The 25,417-nt window shown below is 40.9% G+C and overlaps 1 protein-coding gene across 1 annotated transcript; it reads left to right on the top strand.

The window, feature by feature from the left end:
- The first annotated feature begins 2,802 nt into the window (after positions 1-2,802).
- On the top strand, positions 2,803-22,631 carry LOC102833748 (chromosome unknown open reading frame, human C10orf53). The gene is made up of 3 exons (XM_006874603.1): positions 2,803-2,899; positions 21,549-21,668; positions 22,567-22,631. Exons 1-3 carry the CDS (start codon positions 2,803-2,805, stop codon positions 22,629-22,631), a joined length of 282 nt encoding a protein of 93 aa, XP_006874665.1.
- The last annotated feature ends 2,786 nt before the right edge of the window (positions 22,632-25,417 follow it).

The raw sequence follows: 25,417 nt of genomic DNA, 5'->3' as shown, positions 1-25,417 counted from the left end.
CTTACAAAACTGGAACTCCATTTGCAGAAAATGAAACAAGACCCATATATTGCACCATATACAAAATGAACTCAATGTGGATTAACAGCATAATGCAAAGTCTAGAACTCTAAAGATCATCAATGAAAAAAATAGGGACAAACTTAGGCCTCTGATAGATGGCATAAGCACACTATAAAACATAACTGAAAACACACAAACAGAAGACAAAATAGACGACTGGGATCTCCTAAAAATTAGACACTTAAGTGCATCAAAGGATTTCATCAAAAGGGTAAAGAGAACCCACAGACTGGAAAAAATGGTTGGTAAAAACATATCAGACAAATTCAAAGAACACTCCAATGTCTCAGCAAGAAGACAATCCACTTTAAAAATGGGCAGAGGATGTGAACAGACACTTCACCAAAGAAGACATTCAGGAGGCCAACAAACTTATGAAGAAATGCTCACAATCATTAGCCACTGCTGTTTTAAGTGCCATCGAGTTGGTTCTGACCCTTAGCCATTAGAGATGAAAATCAAAACAACAATGAGATATCATGCTACTCCAGCATTAATAGCAAAGTTCAAAAAAAAAAAAAAAAAACAGAAAACAACATGCTGGCAATGGTGTGATGAGACTGGGACCCTCCTACACTGCTTTGGGGCTTGAAAATGGTATAAGCTCCATGCAAAAATTGTATGGCGCTTTCCCAAATAATTGGAAATAGAAATACATGACCCAGCAATCCCTCTACTAGATATATATCCTGAAGAACTAAGAGCTGAGACATGACTAGATCTATGCACAGCCATGTTCAGTACAGCACTAGTCACAGTAGCAAAAGACAGCCTAAATGCCCATCAACAGAGGAATGGTTAAACAAACTTTACTACATACACACAATGAAATATTATGCAATGCTGAAGAATAATGATGAATCTGCAAAACACTTCGCAACATGGACGAAACTGGAGGACAAAATGTTGAGTGAAATTTAGTCAATTACAAAAGGACAAATATTGCATGAAACATTCTATGATGGTTATTGGGGCCTAGGGGTGGGGTATGGGGAGGGACTTTATGGACTAGAGAGAGGTTAGCAGGAGACACAGGGGAGAGTGCAAGAATTAAAGGAAATAGAGGTATACTGTTAACTGATGTACATGGAGGGGATTGCAGTCACTGAATGGAGCAAAGTTTTTGAGAGCTTCATTTGTTGACAGGAAACAACTCAAAATGAGAAGAATCATCTATAAACATCCACTAATATTCAGGATATGGAATGTACAAAGTATGAGTCTAGGAAAATTAGAAGCTATCAAAAATAAAATGGAACACATAAAGATCAATATCCTAGACATCAGTGAGCTGAAATGAACTGACATTGGTCATTTTGAATCAAACAATCAAAGGTGTTATTATGCCAGGAATGCCAAATTGAAAAGGAATGGCATCACATTAATTGTCAAAAGGAACATTTCAAGATCTATCTTGAAGTATAATGCTGCCTGTGATGGGATAATATCCATACATCTACAAGGAAGACCAGTTAATATCACCATTATTCAAAGTTATGCACCAACCACTAAAAGCTAGTGATGAGGAAATTTAAGAATTCTACCAAATTCTTCAGTCTGAAATGGATCAAACACACACTCAAGATGCATTGATTACATGTTTGATCCATTTCAGACTGAAGAATTTGGTAGAATTCTTAAATTTCATCAAGGTTGGAAACAAAGAGGAAGGATCCATAATTGAAAATTATGGGCTTGATACTAGAAACGATGTGAAATCACATGATAGAATTTTGCAAGATCAACAACTTATTCATTGCAAAGACCTTTCTAAAAGCGGCATAAAAGGTGACTATACAACATAGACCTCACCAGATGGAATACACAGGAATCAAATTGACTACATCTGTGCGAGGAAATGATGGAAAAGCTCAATATCATCAGCAAAACAAGGCTAGGGGCAGACTGTCAATTGCTGGAACAGACTATCAATTGTTCACATGCAAGTTCAGGCTGAAGATGAAGAAAAGGAAAATAAGTACATGGGAGTCAAAATATGACCTTAAATATATTACTCCTGAGTTTATAGACTAACTCATAGCAGCCCTCTAGGACAGAACGGAACTGCTCCTTAGGGCTTCCAAGACTGTAAATATTTAGGGAAGCAGACAGCCTCCTCTCTCTCCAGCTGAGCTGCTAGTGGGTTTGAACTGCTGACCTTGCAGTTAGTTAGCAGACCAATGCTGAACACCTACTTCATTTTGTTGTTGTTAAGTGCCATCGAGTCGTTCAGACACATAGCTACCCTGTAGAGAGTTTCCACGCAGCGGCTGGGCTGGTGAGTAAAGAGTCAACCTTGTGGGGCAGTTCAACGTTGTCACATAAGGTCGCTGTGAGTTGAGATCGATTCTACGACATCTAACAACATGGAAAGAGCTTAGCATACTGCTTCCTTGACGCATTAGTAATTGGTCGGTATATTAGGGCTATGAGCACTTAACATGCCAGGTGGAAATAGCATTTACCTGGCCATGAGGATCTTGAAAGCAACTTGCCACCAGCCATGGTGCTTTCTTCACATCCTGAGTCCCTGGCACACAGTGGGTGGTAAAGGCAACTTGAAAGGGTGATTCTGGAGCAATTCAGCCAGGAATTTGGGGTGGAAGGATGCCTGAGATCCACCTTCATCCAGATTTGACCCCTCCCACATGAGCGTGACCACGCCCAACCAGCCCACAGGCCAAAAGAGTGGTTGCCAGTCTTTAGCGGAGGCTGCCAGGGGCAGGCAGAAGGCGGGCCATGCCGGAGAATGCGATTGTCTTCTTGCGCTATGGACCGTACAGCGCAGTGGGCCTATCTGTGGAACACCACACCTTCCGCCTGCAGGGCCTGCAAGGTGGGTTGTCTAGAGCTGGTGGGTTGGACCCACCGAATCTGCCTCTCTCACCAAGTACAGGCTTTGCCTTCTACCTCCTTATTTGTCCTCAGACTCACATCAAGTGCCATCCCATCCATAAAGACTTTCTTGAGCCCGTGTTCCCTGGGGTGGTTATGATCTTCCTGGGTGTTTCATTATGAGAGTTGAGTAACCATGAACAGTAGGCATTAGGAACCTGGCTTTACAAATCGGGACACTGAGAATCCCATGGCTGGTAAATGACAGAGCTGAAACTCTGTCCCTTGATCACTCATTCATGCAAAGAAACTTTATGGAGAGCTAGCGTGGAATCTTAGCGTAGTGGTTACGAATCGGGCTGCGAACCTTAAGGTCAGCGGTTCGAAACTACCAGCCGCTCCGCGGGAGAACGATGAGGCTTTCTACTCCCGTAAAGATTTACACCCTCGGAAACCCTGTACAGGGTCGCTATGGGTCGGAACCGACTCGAGGGCACTTAACAACAACAACAACAGTGTGGAATCTTGGTGTGGTGCTGTAGGGTAAACACGGGACTACTAATCCAAAGGTCAGTAATTCGAACCCTATACTGTGTTGCTAGAAGTTGGAATCGACAGTTGTCACTTAACAACAACTATATATGTTGGGCACTCACCCAGGTCCTGAGGCCACACTAATGAACAAAGATGTATGTCTTTGAGGTAACCTCCACATTGACTACTAAATCACAATTGTGCCAAGGTGCTCACAGAGTAAAGGCTGTCATAGGAATGTAATCATAATGGGACCTGTGAACAGCTATAACTGGAGAGGAAAGGGATCTGGGAAGGGAATTGAAGCTGAGGTCTAAAGAATAGGTAGCAGTCCAAGTGGAGGAATTAATATTTGCAAAGGTTGGGGGTCACAGACAGGTAGGTGATGCCTTTGTTGAACTCATGGGGAAAAGTGGTCCAGGATGAGTCTAGAAAGTTGGACAGGGTCAGGTCATGCAAGTCCTTGAACTAACAGTTTTAGACAAAGAATGACACTGTGGTTACTGTGAAGAGAAGAAGTTGGGAGAGACCAAAAGTGGAAGTAGAAAGACTAGTAGAAGGCTGCTGGGGTGGTCCAGGGAAGACATGATAGTAGCTTCCACTGAGAGTATGGATATGGTAAAGAGAGTCACAGTCTCTGACTTGAACCAGTGCTGATGAATGGAGCTCAGAACACTGAAAACAAAACAGAATTTGGAGGACTATCTTCCATTATGGATGTATTAATCGCCATATACTTTCAGCTACCTAGGTAGTGCTGCACCAGCTCGGCAGTGCTGGAGTTCAGAGAAAAAGTCAGGAAGATAGAAATCCGTGGCTTGGAGAGAGCATATAGAATGAGAAGAGGGCCCAAGACTGAGCCTTGCCACACTCCACCATGTGAGTGAAGCTCAGGAACTTTCAGGAAATTACTGGTGGAGTCCAGAGGGGACAACAATTCTGAGCCAGCAATCATGAGTCTGTGGAAGAGTGGCATTGAGTTGGGTTTTGAAGGTGGGTAGGATTTAAATCAGCAGAAAAGGTTAATTTACTCTCTCTAAAGGCATAAGTCATTGGGACTCACAATTTTCTCAGCTAGCACAGTTGATGAAGAAATTTCTGTTGTAGAGAGTCCAGAGTAAGATGCATTGAGCCGACCCGCTGCAACAAAAACATGAGAGACATAGTGAGACAGATACAGATGGTGATTTTGGAACCCTAAGCATCAGAAACTAGGACAAAGAAGTGGATTAAGTGCCGACTGGAAGAAGAAACTGATCAAGAGCCATGAGAGAGAAGAGAAACTGACAGTGGGATGGCATGGTGCTGTGTGGCTGCCTTGAGCTTTGGTGAGCAACTGTTGATACAACAGCCTACAGACACAGGATGTGACTGGAGGTTTTTGGCAAGGGATGCAGTTCTCCCTTGCTCCCATGCCCTCCTGATAGCCAGGGTTGTGGTCAGTCCCTATCCTTGCCAACCAAGAGACCAGTGATACCCTCTCCTGAACAGCCTTGCTCTACCTGGGGTCAGACACCTGGCATAGCACCCCTGCTTCTGGAGGCATATGAACCCATCCTGAACTACACTACACAGTGAACAGAGAACTAACTGTATTCACACTTCAAGTCTCTACCAAACCCATCATGAGACAGGTGATGAGTGCCTAGAATACTCCAATATATAATCATCAACTAAATGTAAATACAACACCACACTGTCTCAGAGAAAAACATAAAATTTCAGTTTGCAGTTTACAAGATGGAGTGCCTGAAAAAAGTGGCTAAAATACAGAGTCAGAAAATTTAACACCAAAAGTGGTATTGGAACTACCTGATGAGGAATTTAAAAAAATGCTAACTAGGCAACTTCAACAGATTGAAAGAAAGATAGAGAAAACTACAGATGAAATCAAGGAAAACATAGACAAAGCTGTGGAAAGACTCAGGAAACAAACTGACAAAATAATTGAAAAATAGGAACCATTAAAAAAAATAACAACTAGAAAGCCAGAAGATTGCCACTAAGACTTCAGAAATAGATAATGCACTAAAAGGGCAAATAAATATAATTGAATCAATGGAAAGTCAAATTACTGAGACTGAAGAAAAATCTCTACTATTCACTTCCTAGAGGAACAATCAGAAAAAAGAACAAAAACATCCAAAGAAAGCATAAGATTTATGTGAGACACTTTTTTTGTGTCTAGAATTTCTAGAAAGAAATTCTAGAACAGAAAGAAACAAAATGCCCATAGAGAATATTGTTCAAAAGCTGCTGGAAGTACTCATTTGACCTAGCCTCAATGGCTTGATAATCAGAACTCGACTAGAGGAGGATAAAAACATTTTTTTTTTTTTTTTTTGGATAAAGGAAATGAGTGTGAATTGCTACAATTTGATGAACTTGACCTATACTCATGGATGTAGTAGCTCAAAATACCAACAGAGAGGGAAAAAATCTTCACATCAAGTATCAATCCTATCTCCTCTGTATACAGGGTAGATAGGGATGGACAACTTAGACATTGACTACCTAAAATGAGGGAGTGATAAAGGCATGAAGTGACTGACTTACAGGTTTTCAAGAGGGAGTTTACTTTAAGAGTGTGTGTGGGAAGATAGAGTCCCCACTGAATAGTTTTCATCTTGTCTAGATGGGCCTGGTGAAAAGAGATGGAGATAAGATTCTTATGATTCAATAGTTAAGTAATTGTTATCATGACTAATTGTGACTGTCACAATTGTAAAGATAGAAGTTTTGTAACAAAAACAGGGGAGTGGTTAATCTTACAGTCCAGAAACAGAGGACCCTAGGACCATCAAGGGAGAAGAGCACAAGCGGAATTCGGGATCCTATCCAGATAAGCAGTAATACCAGTATGGGTTGCACCTTAATGTAAAGAAAACAAAAAGCCTCATAACTGGGTTAATAAATAACATCATGATAAACAGAGAAAAGATTGAAGTAGTCCAAGACTTCATTTTGCTTGACCCACTATCAACACTCATTGAAGTAGCATTCAAGAAATCAAATGATAAGTTGCATTGGGCAAATCTGATGCACAAGTGTTCAAGAGCAAAGATGGCAGTTTGAGAACTTAGGTGCACTTGACCCAAGTCATGATATTTTCAATAGCCTCATAGACATGTGAAAGTTGCACAGTGAATAAGGAAGTAGAAGAATTGATGTATTTGATTTCTGGTGTTGGAGAAGTATATTGAAAGCACTGTTGTTGTTGTATATGCCATGGAGTCCTTCCAACCCACAGCAACCCTGTATAGGGCTTCCAAGGAGCCACTGGTGAACTTGAACCACTGACTTTGTGGTTCAAACTGACTTTGCAGTCCAGCACATTAACCCACAGTGCCACACCAGGACTCCACGGAAAGCACTAGGACTGCCAAAATAGCAAATGTGTGTTGGAAGAAGTACAGCCAGAATGCTCCTTAGAAGCCAGGTTGGCAACACTTCATCTCTCATACTTTGAACATATTAGAAGGGACCAGTCCCTACAGACAAGGACATCATGCTTGTCAAAGTGGTGGGTCAACAAAAAGAGGAAGACCCTCAATTATATTGACTGACATCATGACAGCAGCAATGGACTCAAGCATAGCAACAATTGTGAGGTTGTCGCAGGACCAGGCTGTGTTTCATTCTGTTGTGCATAGGGTTACTAAGAGTTGGAATGAACTTGACAGCACCAAACAGCAGGAGCTCTGGTAGCGTAGTGGTTACAAATTGGACTGCGAACCTTAAGGTCGGCAGTTCAAAGCTACCAGCTGTTTTGTGGGAGAAAGATGAGGCTTTCTGCTCCTGTAAAGATTTACAACCTCAGAAACCCTGCACAGGGTCACTGTGAGTCAGTGACTCCATGGCACATAACAACAACAACAAACAACATGTACTGACTACCACCATATTTGTATAGCCAACGGGGACCTCTTCTTGCCACCAGGATGTTTACTAGGTATCTCAGGCTTTACATTGGACATGAGCTTTACATTGGACATCAGACAGAACTCCTGATGCTTCCAAACCAACTCCTCCTGCATCTTCCCCATCTAAGATGACAGCAGCTCCTTCCTTTCAAGGGTGCAGACCAGAAACCTTGCGGCCAGCTTTTACACTTCTCTTCCTCTCATACTCTTCATTTAGTTTGCCAGCTAAACTTGTCAGTTTTGCTTGCCAACAGTGACCAGAATTCAACCACTTCTTGCCACCCATATCCCCCACTTCTATCCACCCATCTCTTGCCTGGTCTCCTCACCAGTACCTTGCCATTGCGCTTCTTTGTCTCCCTGCTGTTAGTTCTCAGCACCAAAGTCAGCTAATTTGTTAAGCTCAAGTCTTAACATGGCCCTAAGAACCTTCCAAGGGTTCCTAGGGTAGAAGTGAAAGGCTTACAGCGACTGGTGAAGCGTCTATGACACAGCTGGCCTTAGTCTAACCACCACCACTCTTCCCTCCCTCACTGGCTCTGCTCCAGCCTTGCCAGTTGCTCTATCTAGAACACTCTTTCCCCAGCAAGCTCTTTACTACTCACTCTCTTTAGGTTTTCAGTGCTTTTGCAAAAGCCACACTTCTCTCTATCTTCCTCTTTCTTAACTCTCATCCCTCTTTTCCGATTTCTTCCTAAATTCTTGTAGGTGCCAAACATCATGTTGCTGCTGTTAGTTGCCATTGATTGAATCAGCTCTACCTCATGATAAGCACATGTGCAGCAGAAGGAAATGTTGCCCAGTTCTGCACCATCCTCATGATCACCGGCATACTCAACTTCATTCCTGTGGCCACTGCATGTTTCGAGTACCTTCCAACCTAGGGGGCTTATCTTCCAACACTATAAAAATCCCATTGTTGTCAAGTCTATTCCAACTGATGGCGATCGCAAGTGTTACAGAGCACCATAGGATTGTCTAAACTGTAATCTTTATGGAGTTTTCGTGTGGTGCTGTAGGATAAACAGTGGAATGCTAACCATAAGGTTTAAACCTACTCTTTGGAAACCCTATGAGTCGGTACTGACTCAACAGCACTTAACAACAGCAGCAATCTATACAGAAGCAAATTGCCAGACTTTTCTTCTGTAGCACCATTTGGTGAATTTGAACCAGAAACCTATAGGCTGGCAGTGGAGCATAAGCTGTTTGCCCCACCAGAGACCTACACTAGTTTTTTAAGTGTCATCAAGTCAGTTCCGACTCATAGTGAACCTGTATAGAGTTTCTAAGGAGTGGCTGGTGAACTTGAACCACTGACCTTGCAGTTCAAACAGACTTTGCAGCCCAACACAGCCTAAAGCACCACACCAGGACTCCTGGGACCTCCACCAGCACTACATTAAACAACATTCTTTGTGATCCATAGAGTTTTCATTAGCTTATTTCTGGAAGTCACTCACCAGGCCTACTTCTGAGTCTGTTTATATGGAAATTCTTCTGAAATTTGCCCATCATGGAAGATCCTGCTGGTATTTGGAACCCCAGTGGCATAGCATCCAGTATCACAGTTAACACTCAAGTATGACACACTAACAGGTGAATAGGAACATATCATACATTTTACTCTTTACCTTCTCTCCCACTTGGAGGTGTTTCTCCGGGGCCAGAGATTCTTGTCTGTGTGGTTCTCTGTTGTCTAGTAGTGCCTAGAAGAGTGTCTGGCACATCATAAGGATCAGTAAACACTAGCTAAGTAAAGGAGCCTGCATGTCAGTACAGGATACTGGAGAAGGTCCCCTGAGAGGTAAGGAGTGCTAAGAGCAACCAGAGAAGTAGGAGCAGAGTCCACAAAGCCCCTGAAAGCATGCTGGAGGAAGTGAGAAAAGAATTTCAGAAAGAAAATGGCTAATGGGTACCAAGCTGTTAAGTTGGAGACATTTCTAGAAAAGACTGATTTGTGGTTGATGAAGGAAATGTTGCCCAGTTCTGCACCATCCTTATGATCACCGGCATACTCAAGTTCATTGCTATGGCCACTGCATGTTTCGAGTACCTACCTACAGTGCGTAGAGGTAAATTATAAGTCACTTTGGAGGGCAATGTGGCAGTGTTGAGTAAAAGTGAAGCACAAATTGCAGACTCCAACTGTCCCATTTCCCAGTATCCTCCTTATAAAAGGTCCAATGCACTAGAAAACATGTCTGGGAATAGCTGCAGCAGTGTTCCTCTTGGTAATGAAAAAGGAAGAGCTTCGACTTTCAGCCAATCAGTAGTTAGGGACACGTGTGTGGGGGGGGAGGATGGACAACAACACTAGTGAGGTGTACATACCATAGAATGGTCAACCGTTCAAGGTCAAAAGGGCAGCATTTACCTAAGGACAAAATTCAAAAGGGCTGGGGAAGACTAGGGAATGGAAACACAGGGAGGAAGGGAGATAAGTGATGCTACATTGAAGCGATTGCAATTATTGAAATGAAATGAAATGAAGGATGTGGTCTGTTGAATGTAAAACTGATGATCTGCTCTGTAAACCTTCACTCAATTCACAATAAAAAGTTTTTTTAAAAAGGAAGATTTCACAAACTGAAATCTCTGGGTGGTACAAACAGTTAAGTGTCTTACTACTAACTAAAAGGTTGGAGTTTGGGTGATTTTGGTTACTGTTTTGTTTACATAAACTTTGCCTGTGGAACAAATGTAATGAAGCATTGACAAAGGTACAGGGGGTTTCTACATATTGATAGGAAGACATCCCCAATAGACAATTCCACCTTCATAGAGCAGAGGTCAGAAGTCCACATGCAATATGACCCCATTTCCATTGAAAATAACAAAGAGAGAGGGGGGAAAATTATGAATGATTTTTTGTTGTTTCTTTCCTTTAATTTTCCATCATGTTGCATGTACTATTTAAAAACAAAACCACGAGTTTGTTTTATATTTATAATCTGATAAAATGTTAGCATTTGAAAAGCTCTTAACAGCCAAGGTATTTTAGAGAAGCAAGAAAGGCGCAGTGTACAATGGTGCTTTGCTGAGTGGGCAAGAGAACTAGTGATGACATTTATGGTGGTGGCTCAGGAGATGGTAGCAAAGTCACAACCACAGGAAATGAAAAAGATCAGGAAGTGAGGAGTGAAGGTAATGGGCACAGGCTGGTCTTCCCACAGTGAGGGAGGGAAAGGATATTTTGAGGCGATCTAGGGAAGAATTGTTTTGGTTGAAGACCACTTGAGAATGTTCAAGGTGTCAGTAGGTGGTTGATTTTAAGAATCAGTTCTGCATAACCATGATTGATAACTCAGGTGTGACTGGCAACCAGCATGAAGAAAAATGACAGGTGTCAGGGTGTTAGCTGTGATAAGGGCAGAATGTCCCCACTTATTTGTACCCTCAGCCTTAGATCCAATGCTGATGTCACAGCAAAAATGGGTCCTTGCACTTGCTGGACCTTATTTGTAAATTTGGCATCTGAATTCTGTGTGTTTCCTTAAAAATCATAGTCCTTTATCATCTCCCAAAACTCTGCTGAACTTACCATTACCTGATGGTTCAACCCCACCAGCCACTGCTTGGGTTTATGACTGAGGCAGGGACAGGAGACAGATGTTCCTTACTCTGCCTTTGCCACAACTTGGCACATGGTTATCAATCTTAGTTATTCAGACACTTGTTTCTTCTTTTATTATCTACAAATTGTAATAACTCAACAAAAATGTCCCCACTGTGGCCTCGATATTGATGAAACTAAACAAATAAAACAAATAAATCAAACCAGTTGCTACTGAGTTGATTTGGACTCATGAATCCATGGTGAACTTATATGTGTCGAAGTAGAACTGTGCTCCATAAAATTTTCAATGTCTAGAGGTTCTTTGGGAGTAGATTGCCAGATCTTTCTTCCAAGGTGCCTCTGGGAAGACTCAACCCTCCAAACTTTCTGTTTGAAGTAAGTGCATTCGCTGCTTGTACCACCGAGGGACTGGTTTACCTGAAAGACACCCACTGAACTGCACATGTAGGAAATATTGAATCGCTTTATGTTTTGTTGTGTATGTTTTTACCACAATAATAATAATTTAAAAAAAGCATGAAATCCCTTTATATAGTTAAGACCCTCATGTGCTGAGACTCCCAAGCCTAGCTATTCATCTGACACACTCATTAATAGTCATTGCCATAGCCTGGCAGAGGAGACAGACATCAAGGTCTATCTGTAGACTTTGGCTTTCTAACCAGCAGCATTTAAATCATTCGCAAACGGTTCCAATTTCAGGAGTCCTGAGAGAAAGGAAGCCTTTCCATAGCCATTCAGCTTACCCAGATCCCCCTTGAAGAATGAAGTGCCACTTCAAAGAAGCATGTGTTCTGTGGGTGGCCTTATAGCTTCTGGTTGATTTATGCTGGAGTTTAGCCCCTGTCTTTACAAAGACTTTGTTTCAGGAAGTATATTTATCTGACCTTTCTTTGAATAGATAGCCCATAGCAGTGCATAGGAAGAGCTGAGTCTTCTCTGGAGAGAGGTGGCATTTGGATGAGCTGCAGGAATCCTGGTGCTCCTCTGTGTTTTATCCTTTAAGCCTGCACTGGCCATCCTACAGCTGGGCTTGACACATCCCAGGAGGCATAGACGGGAATACGCCATAAGATGGCGGATACACAATGCAGACTCTAAGGCAGCTTGTCACTCTGGGTAATGAGAATCAGACTTGGACCACTCAGTATCCAACAGCACTGTTGGAAGTGCCCAGTGGCCCAGTGCCATGATGAATATGTTTATTCAATGAGCATTTGTGGAACCCTCAAAAGACCTACTGAGGACTCCTTCCTGTCAGGTTTTATTTGCTCACCCATAGACTGTTGTTGGAATCCTGGTGTGGTGCTGTAGGATAAGCATTGAACTGCTAACCTCAAGATTGGTGGTTCAAACCCAGCAGTTACTCCTTGAAAACCCTATGTAAGTTCACTATGAGTGTGAACCAACTCGACGGTACTTAACAACAACAGTAACAACAAGACTGTCATTAGCTACAATCAACTTGGCCTTTGATTCATGGTGAGCCCACACACAACAGTAAAACACTGCTTGGTCCTGTGCCATATTCATTATCAGTTGTGTGTTGGACTCTTGTGATCCAGAGGCTTTTCTTTGACTGATTTTGGAAGTAGATCAATAAGTAGATCTAATCTGTCTTAGTCTATAAACTCTGCTGACATGTTTTCAGAAGCCTAGACACATGCAAACCTCCACTTGTGGCTGTGCAAAGCTGTATTAGCCAAGAATTTAATTGAAGGGAGGAATTCTACCACTGTACCACCCATACTATATACATGAGACAGATCCCCATTATTTAGTGCTTTTCAACTCCACAGTTGCTTGGTGGATCAAATCTTCTATACATCATGATATAGGACTGATCCACCACTCATCTGTCAGTTTGTGGTAGCTTGTATGTTGCTGTGATGCTGGAAGCTATGTCTCTGGTATTTTATTACCAGTAGGGTCACCCATGGTGGGCAGGTTTTCAGTGACACTTAAAGATTAAGACAGATTAGGAAGGAGGAGAGGCAGGCTACTTCTGAATGTTTGGTCACTGAAAACCTTATGAATAGCAGAGGAACATTGTCAGACACAGTGCCAGAAGATGAAAACATTATTAATAGTAGCAGAACCTTGTCAGATAATAGTGCCAGAAGATGAGCCCCTAAGGTTGGAATTGGATGTTGCTCAAAATAATGACTGGGGAAGAGCTGCCTCTTCAAAGTAGAGTTGACCATATTCATGAGGAGTAAAGCTTTTAGCACTTTCATTTGCTAATGGGGCACAATTCAAAATAAGGAGAATAGCTACCAACATCCATTAACCAGAATCAGAACATGGAACATATGAAGTATAAACAAAGGAAAATTTGAAGTTGTCAAAAATTAAATGGAACACATAAAGATTGGTTTCCTAGGCATTAATGAGCTGAAATGGACTGATATTGGCCATTTTGAATATGACAATCATATAGTTCATTATGCCTGAAATGCCATTGTATTCATCATCAAAACAAACATTTAAAACTATAACTAGAAGTATAATACTGTCTGTGATTGGATAATATCCATATCCCTACAAAGAAGACCAGTCAATACCACTATTATTCAAATTTACATACCAACCACTAAAGCTAGTGATGTTAAAATTGAATTCTACCAACTCCTTCAGTCTGAAATTGATCAAACATGCTATTACGATATCTTGATAATTACTGGTAACTGGAATTCAAAAGTTGGAAACTAAGAGGAAGGATCAGTAGTTGGAAAATTGACCTTGATGATAGAAATGATGTTGGAGATAGCATCTTGAATTTTGAAGACCAATGATTTCTTCCTACAAATACCATTTCTAAACAACATATGAGGCAATTATGCACATGGATCTCACCAGTTGGAATACACAAAACTCAGACTGACTATATCTGTGGGAAGAGACAGTGGAAAAGCTAAATATCACCAGGCAAAACAAGACCAGCAAGTTCAGGGTGAAGCAAATTAAAACAAGTCCACAAGAACCAAAATATGACCTTGAATATATCCTACCTGAATTTAGTGACCATTTGACACTAATAACTGAATAACAAAGAACAGAGTTGACACATTTGACACTAATAACTGAAGACCAAAGGAGCTGTGGGATGACATGAAGAACGTCTTACAGGAAGAAAGCAAAAGGTCATTAAGAAGAAAGGAAAGAATGAAAAGACCAAAATGGATGTCAGAAGAGATTCTGACACTTGTTCTTGAGTGTAGAGAAGCTAGAGCAAATGGAAGAAATGAAGAAGTAAAAAAGCTGAACAAAAAATTTCAAAGGGCAGTTCAAAAAGACAAAGTCAAATATTAAAATGAAATCTGAAAAGGAAGACCAGGCTCAACATTTTCTCAAGATGAAAGAACTGAAGAAAATATTTAAAACCCGACTTAAAATATTGAAGGACTCCATGGGTAAAATACTGAATGATACAGAAAGCATCTAAAGAAGATGAAAGGTATACTCAGTCACTGTACCAAATGGGTAGCATATATTAAGAACCTATGGTACTGAAGAAGTCCAAGCTGCACTGAGGCACTGGCGAAAAACGAAGCTCCAGAAATTGATGGAATACAAATTAAAATCTTTCAACAAACCAATACAGCACTGGAGGTACTCTTATGTCAAGATATTTGGAAGAAAGCCACCTGGCCAACTAGGAAGAGATCCATGTCCGTGCCCATTTCAAAGAGAGGTGATGCAATGGAATGTGGAGATCTTTGAACAATATCATCAATATCACATGCAAGTAAAATTTTACAGAAGATCATTCAAAAACAATTACAGTAATACATCAGCAGGGAGCAGTCAGTAATCCAAGTGAGATTCAGAAGAGGACATGGAACTAGGGATATCATTGCTGACATCAGATGGATACTGGCTGAAAGCAAACAATACCAGAAAAATGTTTACTTGTGCTTTATTACCTATGCAAAGTTTTTTGACAGTGTGGATCATGATAAACTAAGGATAACATTTTGAAGAATAGATGTTCAAGAACACTTAATTGCACTCATGAGGAAAATAGACCAAGAGGCACTCATTCTAATACAACAAAGCTACTGAATGGTTTAAAATCAGAAAAAGTATGTGCCAGAGTTGTATCATTTCACCATACTTATTCAATCCATATACTGAGCAAATAATCTGTAAAACTGGATTATAAGAACAATAATATATCATCAGAATTGAAGAAGACTCACTAACAACCTATGATATGCAGATGATACAACCTTGTTTGCTGGAAGTCAAAAGGACTTAAAATATTTACTGGTGAAGATCAAAGACTACATTCTTCTGTATGAATTGCATCTCAATGTAAAGAAAACAAAACTCCTCACAACTGGACCCATAAATAATATCATGATAAACAGAGAAATGATTGAAGTTGTCAAAGACTTCATTTTGCTTGGATCCACAATGAACACTCATGGAAGCAGCAGTCAAGGAATCAATGTATTCCATTAAGCAAATCTGCTGCAAAAGACCTCTTTAAAGTGTTAGGGAGTAAAGATATCACTTTGAGAACTAACTGCACCTGACCTAAGCCATGGTGTTTTCAATCTCCTTATATAGATGTGGAAGTTGGACAATGAATTAGGAAAACTGTAGAAGAATTGATACATTTGAATTATGGTGTTGGTGAATACTATTAAAAGTACCATTGTTGTTGTTATGTGCTGTGGAGTCGATTCCTACTCATAGCAACCCTATACAAGGTTTCCTAGGCTGTAAATCTTTACAGGAGCAGAAATCCTCATCTTTCTCCCATGGAACAGCTGGTAGTTTCAAACTGCTGACCTTGTTCAGGGTTTCCTAGGCTGTAAATCTTTACGGGAGCAGAAATCTTCATCTTTTTCCCACAGAACAGCTTGTAGTTCAAACTGCTGACCTTGCGTTTGCAGCCCAATTCATAACCACTACGCTACCAGAGGTCCTTAGCATGTGTCTTCAGTGGAACACAGAGCCGGTTTTCACTACATTCCAGTCCATATTGCTGATAATACCTGCTGCCCATTGCACAATCCAAAGTACATCTCTCCTTTGGGGAAGGGATCAGAGCCCTTGCAGAGGTGTCATTCTCTAGGTTAGAGCTTAAACTCCTCTATTCCTAGAGGTATGGGTGGGCTTTCTAGATTAGAAGAGTCTGTGACTCATCATATACATCCATAGAGCCCCCACCATCCCTGTGCCTTCACCTTCAGTGTGTTTCACAAGCACTTGGTTTGACCTGGACAGGGACAACAGAGAGTACAAGACCAAAGGCAAGGAGTCCTTATTGGCAATCAAAATGCACCTGCTTATTCAGAATTTTTTCATTGAACATGTCTCAGTTTGCTCTGTTTGACTTATTTACAATAAAACTAAAATTATTCATTTCCTAGTTATCAGCAAGATCACATTTATATACTTACCTAAGCTTTCATTTTCACTCATCTGATTTATTTTCTTTTAGAAAGGAAAGCCATACTCATTTTTCATGGTGCTATAACATTAACCATGCATGTTATAAATAGAACTTGGAAAGCTGGTTCGAGGTATGGATTGTGACCTTACTATTACTCCCAAGTAAAACATAGAGAGTTCTTCATTAAAGTAGATGAACTTCTTCCTGTTTTTCAAAATAGTCTATCTTAATAGAAAAATGACTTCCATCTTCACAGATGATTTTCATGTCAATACTCTGTAAGTACAAATAGGATTGTGAAGTCCATTAAGTCCTAAAGAATAGAGGGAGAAGATCCTTAGCCTTTGGCCATGGCTTTCTGGACTGCAGGGTTAGGCCATTGAGGGTACGGGTGACCTGTAAGTTGACCTGTAAATCCCTTTGGCAACAGACCGCATCATGAGATTTGATTGGGCTTGATGGGTCCCTCTATTTGGCTGTCTTGTACTCATGTAGCTCACCCAGTCACACTTTTAATCTTTACACTAGGTCATGGCCTTCAGAGAAGGCGTCAGTGTAGATATTTACACATTAGAGATCGATTTAACATCTGAGCTTAAACATAACCTTTGAATGTATGAATTCCTGTCAAACCAGCTATTCCTCAACTTCCAGTGGTAGCTATGGACTTAGGACCCAGCATCTGCCACTACGGGCAACTTTAAAAGTGAAACAATTTCTCTTCACAGCCTATTATTTCATAAAACTGATTTACAGCCTAGTCCAATTTCTGAATAGAACACAGGGCTCCTGGGAAAAGAAATTATCAGAGATACAAAAGGTTACTTAAAGAAAAGTTACTTAACAAATTAGAAGCAAATTGGTAATCTTTAAAAATTAAGAAATTGGAAAGAACCAGTGTGAGATTTTTGTGTATTTCCCAGATTTTCATTTATTAATAAGTATATCTGTATATAGGAGTCCTGTTGTGGCACTGCAGGATAGGCACTGGGCTGCTAATTACAAGGATGGCAGTTCAAACCCACTAGCCACTCCTTGGAAACCTTATCACTATGAATAGACCTGATGACATTTAGTAACAACAACATTCACATATATATATATACACATACATACCACATTAAAATCAACAAGAGAAAACATTTTGTTATGTATCAAGCTTCATGAAGTTTTCTTAAAAATATATTAAAGCTTGTTTATTTCTTATGATTAAACGAACTCCTTATGAAAGTGAACAAATTAAGAGATCATGACTGGTATTGACAAAAATGCCAAATGGAACAAAGGGTTCTGCATAAAAACATTATTGTGAATGCATTACACCTAGAAGAGCATGGTGTTTAAGTATTGGAAAACCCTATGGTCTCCCTCACTTTTTGATTTCTGTAATCCTGTCTTCCATGATTTCAGGAGCCTTCAGTTAGAAGTAGATACATGCCACATACCTAAAGCTTTTTTTTGTACTATGCTCAATTTACCATGGGTGTATTTTAATATTGTATAAAAATATGCGTGAATGACTCATACACGTGGATACATACGTATTTGACAAGTGGTGGTAAAAATATAAAACAAAAACCAAATTTGGCTTGTCTTGTTGAAATGTCAGTACATTTTGTACCACTAACACTGTGATGTATAAAGGAGCTGTTCGAATGCCTTTGAATGTTCTGCTTTGTACTTTGGAATCATATGGAAAAGTTTGATTTGTAAATCTAATACATATTTTAAATGTCTTGTGTCTTATGTAGTTTGTTCCCCTTTTAGAAGGGATTTCTTTTTAAAGATATTTTGACTGGAATACAGGTTACTTTTATAAAAACAAAACAAAAACAGTACCATAGCATGGCCTGCCAGAAGAGCAAACTGTGTTGGAAGGCGTACAGCCAGAATGCTCCTTAGAAACCAGGATTGAAGGCTGAAGTGAGACTTCGCCTCTCATAATTTGGGCATATTATCAGAAGCGATCTGTCTGTAGAGAAGGACATCATGCTTGGTAAAGTGGAGGGTCAGTGAAGAAGAGGAAGACCCCCCAATAAGATGAAATAACACAATGGTAGCAACAATGGTCTCAAGAGTAACAATCATTGGGAGGCTGAGGCAGGACCGAGCTGTGTTTTGTTTTGTTGTGCATAGGGAAGGTATGTTTCAGAACCAACTAGATGTCACCTAACAACAACAACATAGGAGTGATGCTATCCTCTTAAAACAAACCTCAGATGTGATGTGAAACTTGAACAACGAGGTCATGAAGGGACAGGGCCCCAGACCAGCTTCACAATTCCAGTGAGCAGCCTCAGACAGTTTCTGGGCTCTTACTCTTTCCAGAAACTTTCAGGCCTTGTTGTTGTTAAGTGCTGTTAAGTCGATTCTGACCCTTAGTGCCCCTGTATAGGGTTTCTGAGGAGCAGCTGGTGAGCTTGAACTGCCTTAGAGAACACAAGAGAATAGTGCCCTGTGTTGCCAAAGGCAGGGTATAAGTTTTCAGTGCACTTAACAACAACAACAAGGGATCAGTGGAAAAGCTGTTTTGTTCCTGATTTATCCCAATCAAATTAAAGAACAATTCCCAAAAGTACCTTGGGGCTATGGAATACTGAACTGGAGACTGGATTGTACCTACCCACTTGCAATTTTACCTTCTCCTGAGGGGCTTGCTGCTAGAGAAAGTGTGCAGTGACCCAGAAATCCCTGCCTACAGACTGCGTTATGGCTTCCTGGATAACTGGGCATTACTAACTGGCTGCACTAGTTCATTTTAACAAGTTATCAGTTAAAGAAGAGTGCCTTCTTTCAAGATGTTTCAGAACAAGATACTTATTAGAACACAATAACATAAATATGCCAAACTAAAGGATGCGGGTGTTCTTTCTAGAGAGGTTTTAGCTGGCTCGGGGTCAATTAGGGCCACTACTGGATGCCCAAGGAGCGCTATCTTGTTAATGGAGATTCCCACTGAGTCACTTTCTGAAGTTCCTTTCCAGAAAGGAAGTTAAAATCATGCAATTAAAATGTTCACAGTTGGGGCTGGATGTTCTTGAACTGATTAAGAGATGAAGAAGTGGACATGCCAACATTTCGAAACAGCAACTGTCTCCATAATTAAATGCAATTAATTGTCATAGCTGCCTGCTTTCCTCCAGCTAGGATTGATTGAAACACTAAGACTTTAAAAAGTACGCCTTCCCCATCTGATTTCTCTTTCCATTCTAACCAAAATTCTCACCAATAAGAGAAAACTGCAAAGGTGATGATTTGACATATCAAATCATACCAGTGCTATAGGGTGAGGGTTTCAAGAGAGTTGAGGGACATATTTGAGAAAACAGAGCTCCAGGCTGTCCAAAATACATCATTTTTCCTAAGCCCAAATGTCACATAATTTCCATATGTCAGAAATTAGACCTGACAGTTTTTCCTGGCTAACCTCTCAGAATGACACATTTATTGCTATCGATAACCAACATGTAAATTCTATAAAGCCCCCAAACCAAACCTACTGCCATTGAGTCTATTCCAACCCATAGTGACCCTATAAAACAGTAAAATTGTTCATTAGGATTTCCAAGAGACAGCCTCGTCTTTCTGCCAGAGACCTAGGGTTTGAACCACCAACTTTGTAGTTAGCAGCTCAATGCTTAACCCACAACACCACTGAGGCTTCTTTGTAGACTCTATGTTGTTAGATGCCATCAAGTCAGTTCCAACTCATAGCAACCCTTTGCAGGTTTCCAAGACTGTAAATCTTTCCAGGAGCAGAGAGCCTCAGGGTTCTCCCTTGGAGCTGCTGTAGATCTGAACCACCAACAGTGCTTATCCTACAGCGACACCTGCACTCCCCTGTAGATTCCATAGGTTAAAAAGTCCATCCGTCTTTTAAAAAAAAAAAATGCTTTTCTAGTTATTATAAATTCTGGAAAATGCTGAAAGAATAGTCTCACCTTGTTATTGTTGTTGTTAGGTGCCATAGAGTCGGTACTGACTCATAGCAACCTTATGCACAACAGAACAAAACACTGCCCGATCCTGGGCCAACCTCACTATTATTGCCGCGCTTGAGCCCATTGGTACTGTCACTTGGTCAATCCATCTTACTGGGGACCTTCCTTTTTTTTCTCTGACCCTCCACCTTACCAAACATGATATCCTTCTCCAGAGACTGGTCCCTCCTGACAACATGTCCAAAGTATGAGAGACGAAGTCTGGCTATCTTGGCCTCCAAGGAGCACTCTGGCTGCACTTCTTCCAACACAGATCTATTGGTTCTTTTGGCAGTCCATGGCACTTTCAATATTCTCCTCCAACACCACAATTCAAAAGCATCAATTCTTCTATGGCCTTCCTTATTCACTGTCCAGCTTTCTCATGCATATAAGGTTATTGAAAATACCATGGCTTGGGCCAGGCACACCTTAGTCTTCAAGCTGACATCTTTACTCTTCAACACTTTAAAAAGGTCTTGTGAAGCAGATTTGCCTAATGCAATGCGTCATTTGATTTCTTGACTGCTGCGTCCATGAGTGTTGATAGTTGATCCAAGAAGAATGAAGTCCTTGACAAGTTCAATCTTTCCTCCATTGATAAGAATGTTGTTTATTGGTCCAGTGGTGAGGATTTTTATTTTCTTTACATTGAGATGCAATCCATACTGAAGGCTGTGCTCTTTGACATTCATCAGTAAGTATTTTAAGCCCTCTTCACTTTCAGCAAACAAGATTTTATCATCTGTATATCACAGGTCTCTTTTTGCAAAATCTCCTTGGATTTCTGTTTTTTTCTTCCTAGAAAACTTTCTTTCTTTTAAGTGGAATCCTCTAAGCCAAAGCCTGTCAAATTGCCTTCAAGAAATATGAACAATTTTTATTTACATCAGCAGGGTTAGAAACTGTCCAACCCCCTAAGTCCCCTCCTGAATCTTATAGAGTGTTGTTCCCATAAGATTGAGCTTTTGGAATACCCAAAAAGTTCTTTTCTAGAGAAGGCTCATTTGTTAACAGAGTGTGGGTCTGGTGGTAAATCTCAGGTGAAACCTGATTTGTTCAGCCCCTGGGTGTCCCCCTCTACCAACTGGGGTGTCTAGAGCAGCTGAGGTTGCCTGTAAACAGCTGGACAGCAGCCTAGCGGCTCTCATGGGTGAGGACCTCTGCATATTGGACAGTCTATTCCCATCTCACACCCACCTGCCCCCACACCCTCACCTTTTCAGCTGTGTTGACTGAAGATGGCCATGAAGTCATCTTAGAGAAGATAGATGACTGGAGTGTTGTTGAGCTGGTGGTGAATGGAGAAGTCGTCTTCCACTGCAAAATCAAAGACCTGGAATTCGGTAAGCCTGTCACCAAGGTTTCCAACTAGCAATTTGTCTTCCCTAGGAAGAAATTTCCCATGTCAATTTCTCCTTGACATGGTCAGGGACTCATACCCAATTCATATCAGACTTCTTACTAAATTTCTGTGCTCCGCGGTACATGAATACATAGTAAAATGCTTCTAATTCTGGGGAGTTTTTCCCCCAGGACACTGGGAACAGAAGAGGGAGCAGCAAGAAAATAAATTTTCACCCCATACTTCAAATGATAGGATGGGGATTTAGGGTTAATAGAGTCTTTTTCTTTTTTTAATTTAATAATATGTTTGCCTTCAAAACAGTTTTTGTAGTATTTTATTTTTATATCTAGGATTGCTAGGAAAAAGAAAGTCAACAGGACAGTAACATGTGCCATTATCTTTAATATGCTCGGAGTTTCCTGCTCTGCCCTGTTGAACCTTTGGCTTGGTGGGCTGGCACTACACAGGGATCCCTGTGCTCAGTTCACCAATTGTGCAATCCACTTAATTTTTATTAAATGCTAGTTAATATTCCACATGCTGTGGCCTTGGCAAGTACACTCCTGGTGAGAGCTGTTGGTCTAATGTGGCATCAAATTCTATAGGAAGCTGACCAAAATAAAATTAGCTGTATTGCCCTACGAGTCCCTGGATGGTGTAAATTTTGAAGTGCTGAGCTACTAACCAATTTGAATACACTCAGCAATTTGAATACATTCAGTGGCACCTCGGAACAAACACCTGGAGAGCTACTTCCTAAAGATGGTAGTCACTGAAAACCAGTTAGAGCACAGTACTGATCTGATACATACGGGGTCACCATGACTTGGAATCAACTCAGTGGCCAATGACTTGGTTTTATATATTGTATTTTATTTTTCGTCCTTTTTTTTTAGGAGGAGATGGTAAACTGGACCCATTGTGTGAAGAGGCCAGGAGAGCTGTGATGAATGCCTACTAATCTCCTTGTCAGCATTCATCTCAGGGCAACTGCCTTCTGTCATTCTGTGAGGCAGGAGAGTGTGATCTTGAGAAGGCCAGGCCAGTCAGAACACAACTCCCCAAGCCCGCCCTGCAGCCTGCGTGGTACTAGGTTTTTGCCTGCCTGCAGGGAAGCAGGGGCCCGCACAAATAATAAAACAGCATTGGTAGCATCTCTCGATCTGGACCCATAGGGAGAGTTCTTCAATATCAGGTACCTACTGAGCTGAAAACAATAATAAAATGCAATCTAATAACAAAACACCATCCCTTACTAATAATGAGTAGTTGCCAGAAGCATTGGCAACTGTATTCTATAGGAAGCAAAGAGCAAGGAACAGATGAAATTAAAAAGGGGGGTGGGGTTGGGCAGGACTGGAGAATGTAGGCCTTTGAAAATCTGAACTGAAGTTAATGTCAGTATTTGGAAACTTGACTGTTTCTACAAATTTATGTCTTGCTCTTAGAAAGTAGATATTTTGAATTGCTGATATAAACTTAACAGAAGCCAAAACCTAAGTTATTGTAATTTAAAACAAAATAACCTGCCTTCTTTTTCATTAATCAGCCCAATTGGGTGTCCTCAGGAAGCCAGGAGAGGGCATAAAATGGCTTCCCTGTGTCATGAAAGAAGACAAAGCTCTGCAGATTTAGAGAAAGGTTCTATTTATGGTCATTGTAAAACTGAGCCACATCAAGATGAGATTATTTTTCTTTCAGTTCCTGGGCACCAAACTGTAGTATATAGTCTCAAGGAGAAGGAGCCCTGGTCATTGGCATCACTAGCGTGAGTTCCCCTCTCCACCACAGACCTTCTCCCATAACAGACCGTACAGAACCCTTAGGGATGTTTATTATCAAAGTTCATCTTAGAGTGAAAGAGGTGACAAGTAGAGCTTCAATTAATTGCTTGAATGTAATATTTTTTAGGTCCCAACAACCAAATTATTTTGTAAAGTCTTTCTCCATGGAAGTATAACATTATTAATTGCAACATTATTAGTAACTGAACAGAAGCTTTATTTAATTTTTCACCTTTTCCTTTACTTAAGGGGTCTTGGTGGCATTGTGAGTTAAGCATGGACTGCTAACCAAAAGGTCAGCGGTTCAGATTTACCAGCTACTCCACAGGAGAGAGATGAGGCTGTCTGCTCCCATAAACATTTACTGGCTTGGAAACCCTAAGGCAAAGTTCTACTTGGGTCTGTATAGAGTCACCAAGAGTCCGAACAACTTGATGGCAGTGAGGTTGGGGGTTGATTGGTTTCATTCAATTACTACTTCGTTTTCACAAAAGTTATTTCCCCAGGTTCACAAATACTAATTATCACAATATTGTAGCTAAAACACCAGGAAATCTGACAAAATCCATGACTATAAAAACACCCACAGCAATGAAAACAACTTCTCAAGCTAGCAGTGCATGCAGATGAGGCCATGTGACTCGAAGCACGTGGGTAATTGAGTAGTAATGACAGCTATGACCAGAGTGTACTGTTTCGGCTTTTGTTGTTAAACGCCCTCAAGTTTGTTCCAATTCATAGTCATCCTGCATAGGGTTTCAGAAGAGTAGCTGGCAGGTTTGAACCACCAGGCTTGAGGTTAAAAATCCAGTGCTTATCTTATAGTGCCACACCAGAACTCCTATAAACTAACTACAGGTGTATTTTTATAAAAATAATAAATTTCTGCTGCAACTGCACAAAAACTTTATAGACAGTCATTTTGGTGTTACCTCCCCTGACAGTGTCACTTGGTACAGTCTGCACCCCCTCCCGACCCCTTTCCTCGTGATGCCACTGAGCCCAGGTCAGCAAAAAGATTAACCAAAAGATTGGTGTTCTGCACCCAGCAGCCACCCTGTGTGAAAAAGACCTCCCTTAAAGATTGCAGCCTAGGAAACCCTATGGGGCAGTTCTACTCTGTCACATTCTGTTGGTATGAGTCTAAATCGATTCAATGGTACCCAAAAAGAACTGGGGATGAATGCAGATGTGAACCAAATGTTGTTAAATGTGAATTCTTGGTAAGACAGCATCACAGCTTTTAGAAGAAAAATGGATTCCTTAACAAGAGACTTCTAGAAGCCCACATGAAAAGAGGATCTGTCAGAGTTTTCAGAAATATTCCTCAAGAAGGTGGCCTGCAAGGTCCATGCCCCTCACTCTCCTGATGAGGAATTCTTTCCACTGCACCGATCCTTCCAAGGCCTCCTTTGCCCCAGAATTTAGAAGTCACAGTGACTCCACAAATGTCCTTGTACAAGTTCTTTCTTTCACGAGAGGACATAACCCAAACACCCCAGCCAGGCTTTACCTGTAAGATTTGAATCACCGATTTAAAATCACTTAGGGTTTATTGGAAATATACTTAATCATCATTACTGAGCAACTGAAACGAATAAAAATTTTCTTCTCACCATGGTGCTGGTTCCATGCATCTCTGTTGTTATTGTTAAATGCCGTCAAGTCAGTTCCAAATCCTAGAGACCCTGTTTAGGGTTTCTGAGGAGCGGCTGGTGGATTTGAACTGTCCTCCTTGCAGTGTCAATAAAGTACAATAAAGCACTGGACCACAAGGTCAGTTTGAACTGCAGGGTTGGCAGTTCAAACCCACCAGCCACTCCTCGGAAACCCTATACAGGGTCACTATGAGTTGGAACTGACTCAATGGCACTTAACAACAATATGTGTCGCAAGTAACCTTAAATTTACTCATCTTTTCTGAAAGCTCACTATGGATAGAGCATACTATCTTAATATAAAA

The sequence above is a fragment of the Chrysochloris asiatica genome, unplaced genomic scaffold (assembly GCF_000296735.1).
Source record: "Chrysochloris asiatica unplaced genomic scaffold, ChrAsi1.0 scaffold00289, whole genome shotgun sequence".
NCBI classification, from domain to species: Eukaryota; Metazoa; Chordata; class Mammalia; order Afrosoricida; family Chrysochloridae; genus Chrysochloris; species Chrysochloris asiatica.
Note: the sequence above shows the minus strand (reverse complement) of the source record. Positions and strands in the feature narration are given on the sequence as shown.

Coding starts and splice junctions, on each gene's coding strand:
- LOC102833748 (XM_006874603.1), top strand. CDS start 2,803: ATGCCGGAGAATGCGATTGTCTTCTTGCGCTATGGACCGTACAGCGCA. Junction 2,900..21,548: donor CCGCCTGCAGGGCCTGCAAG/GTGGGTTGTCTA, acceptor TCACCTTTTCAG/CTGTGTTGACTGAAGATGGC. Junction 21,669..22,566: donor AATCAAAGACCTGGAATTCG/GTAAGCCTGTCA, acceptor CTTTTTTTTTAG/GAGGAGATGGTAAACTGGAC.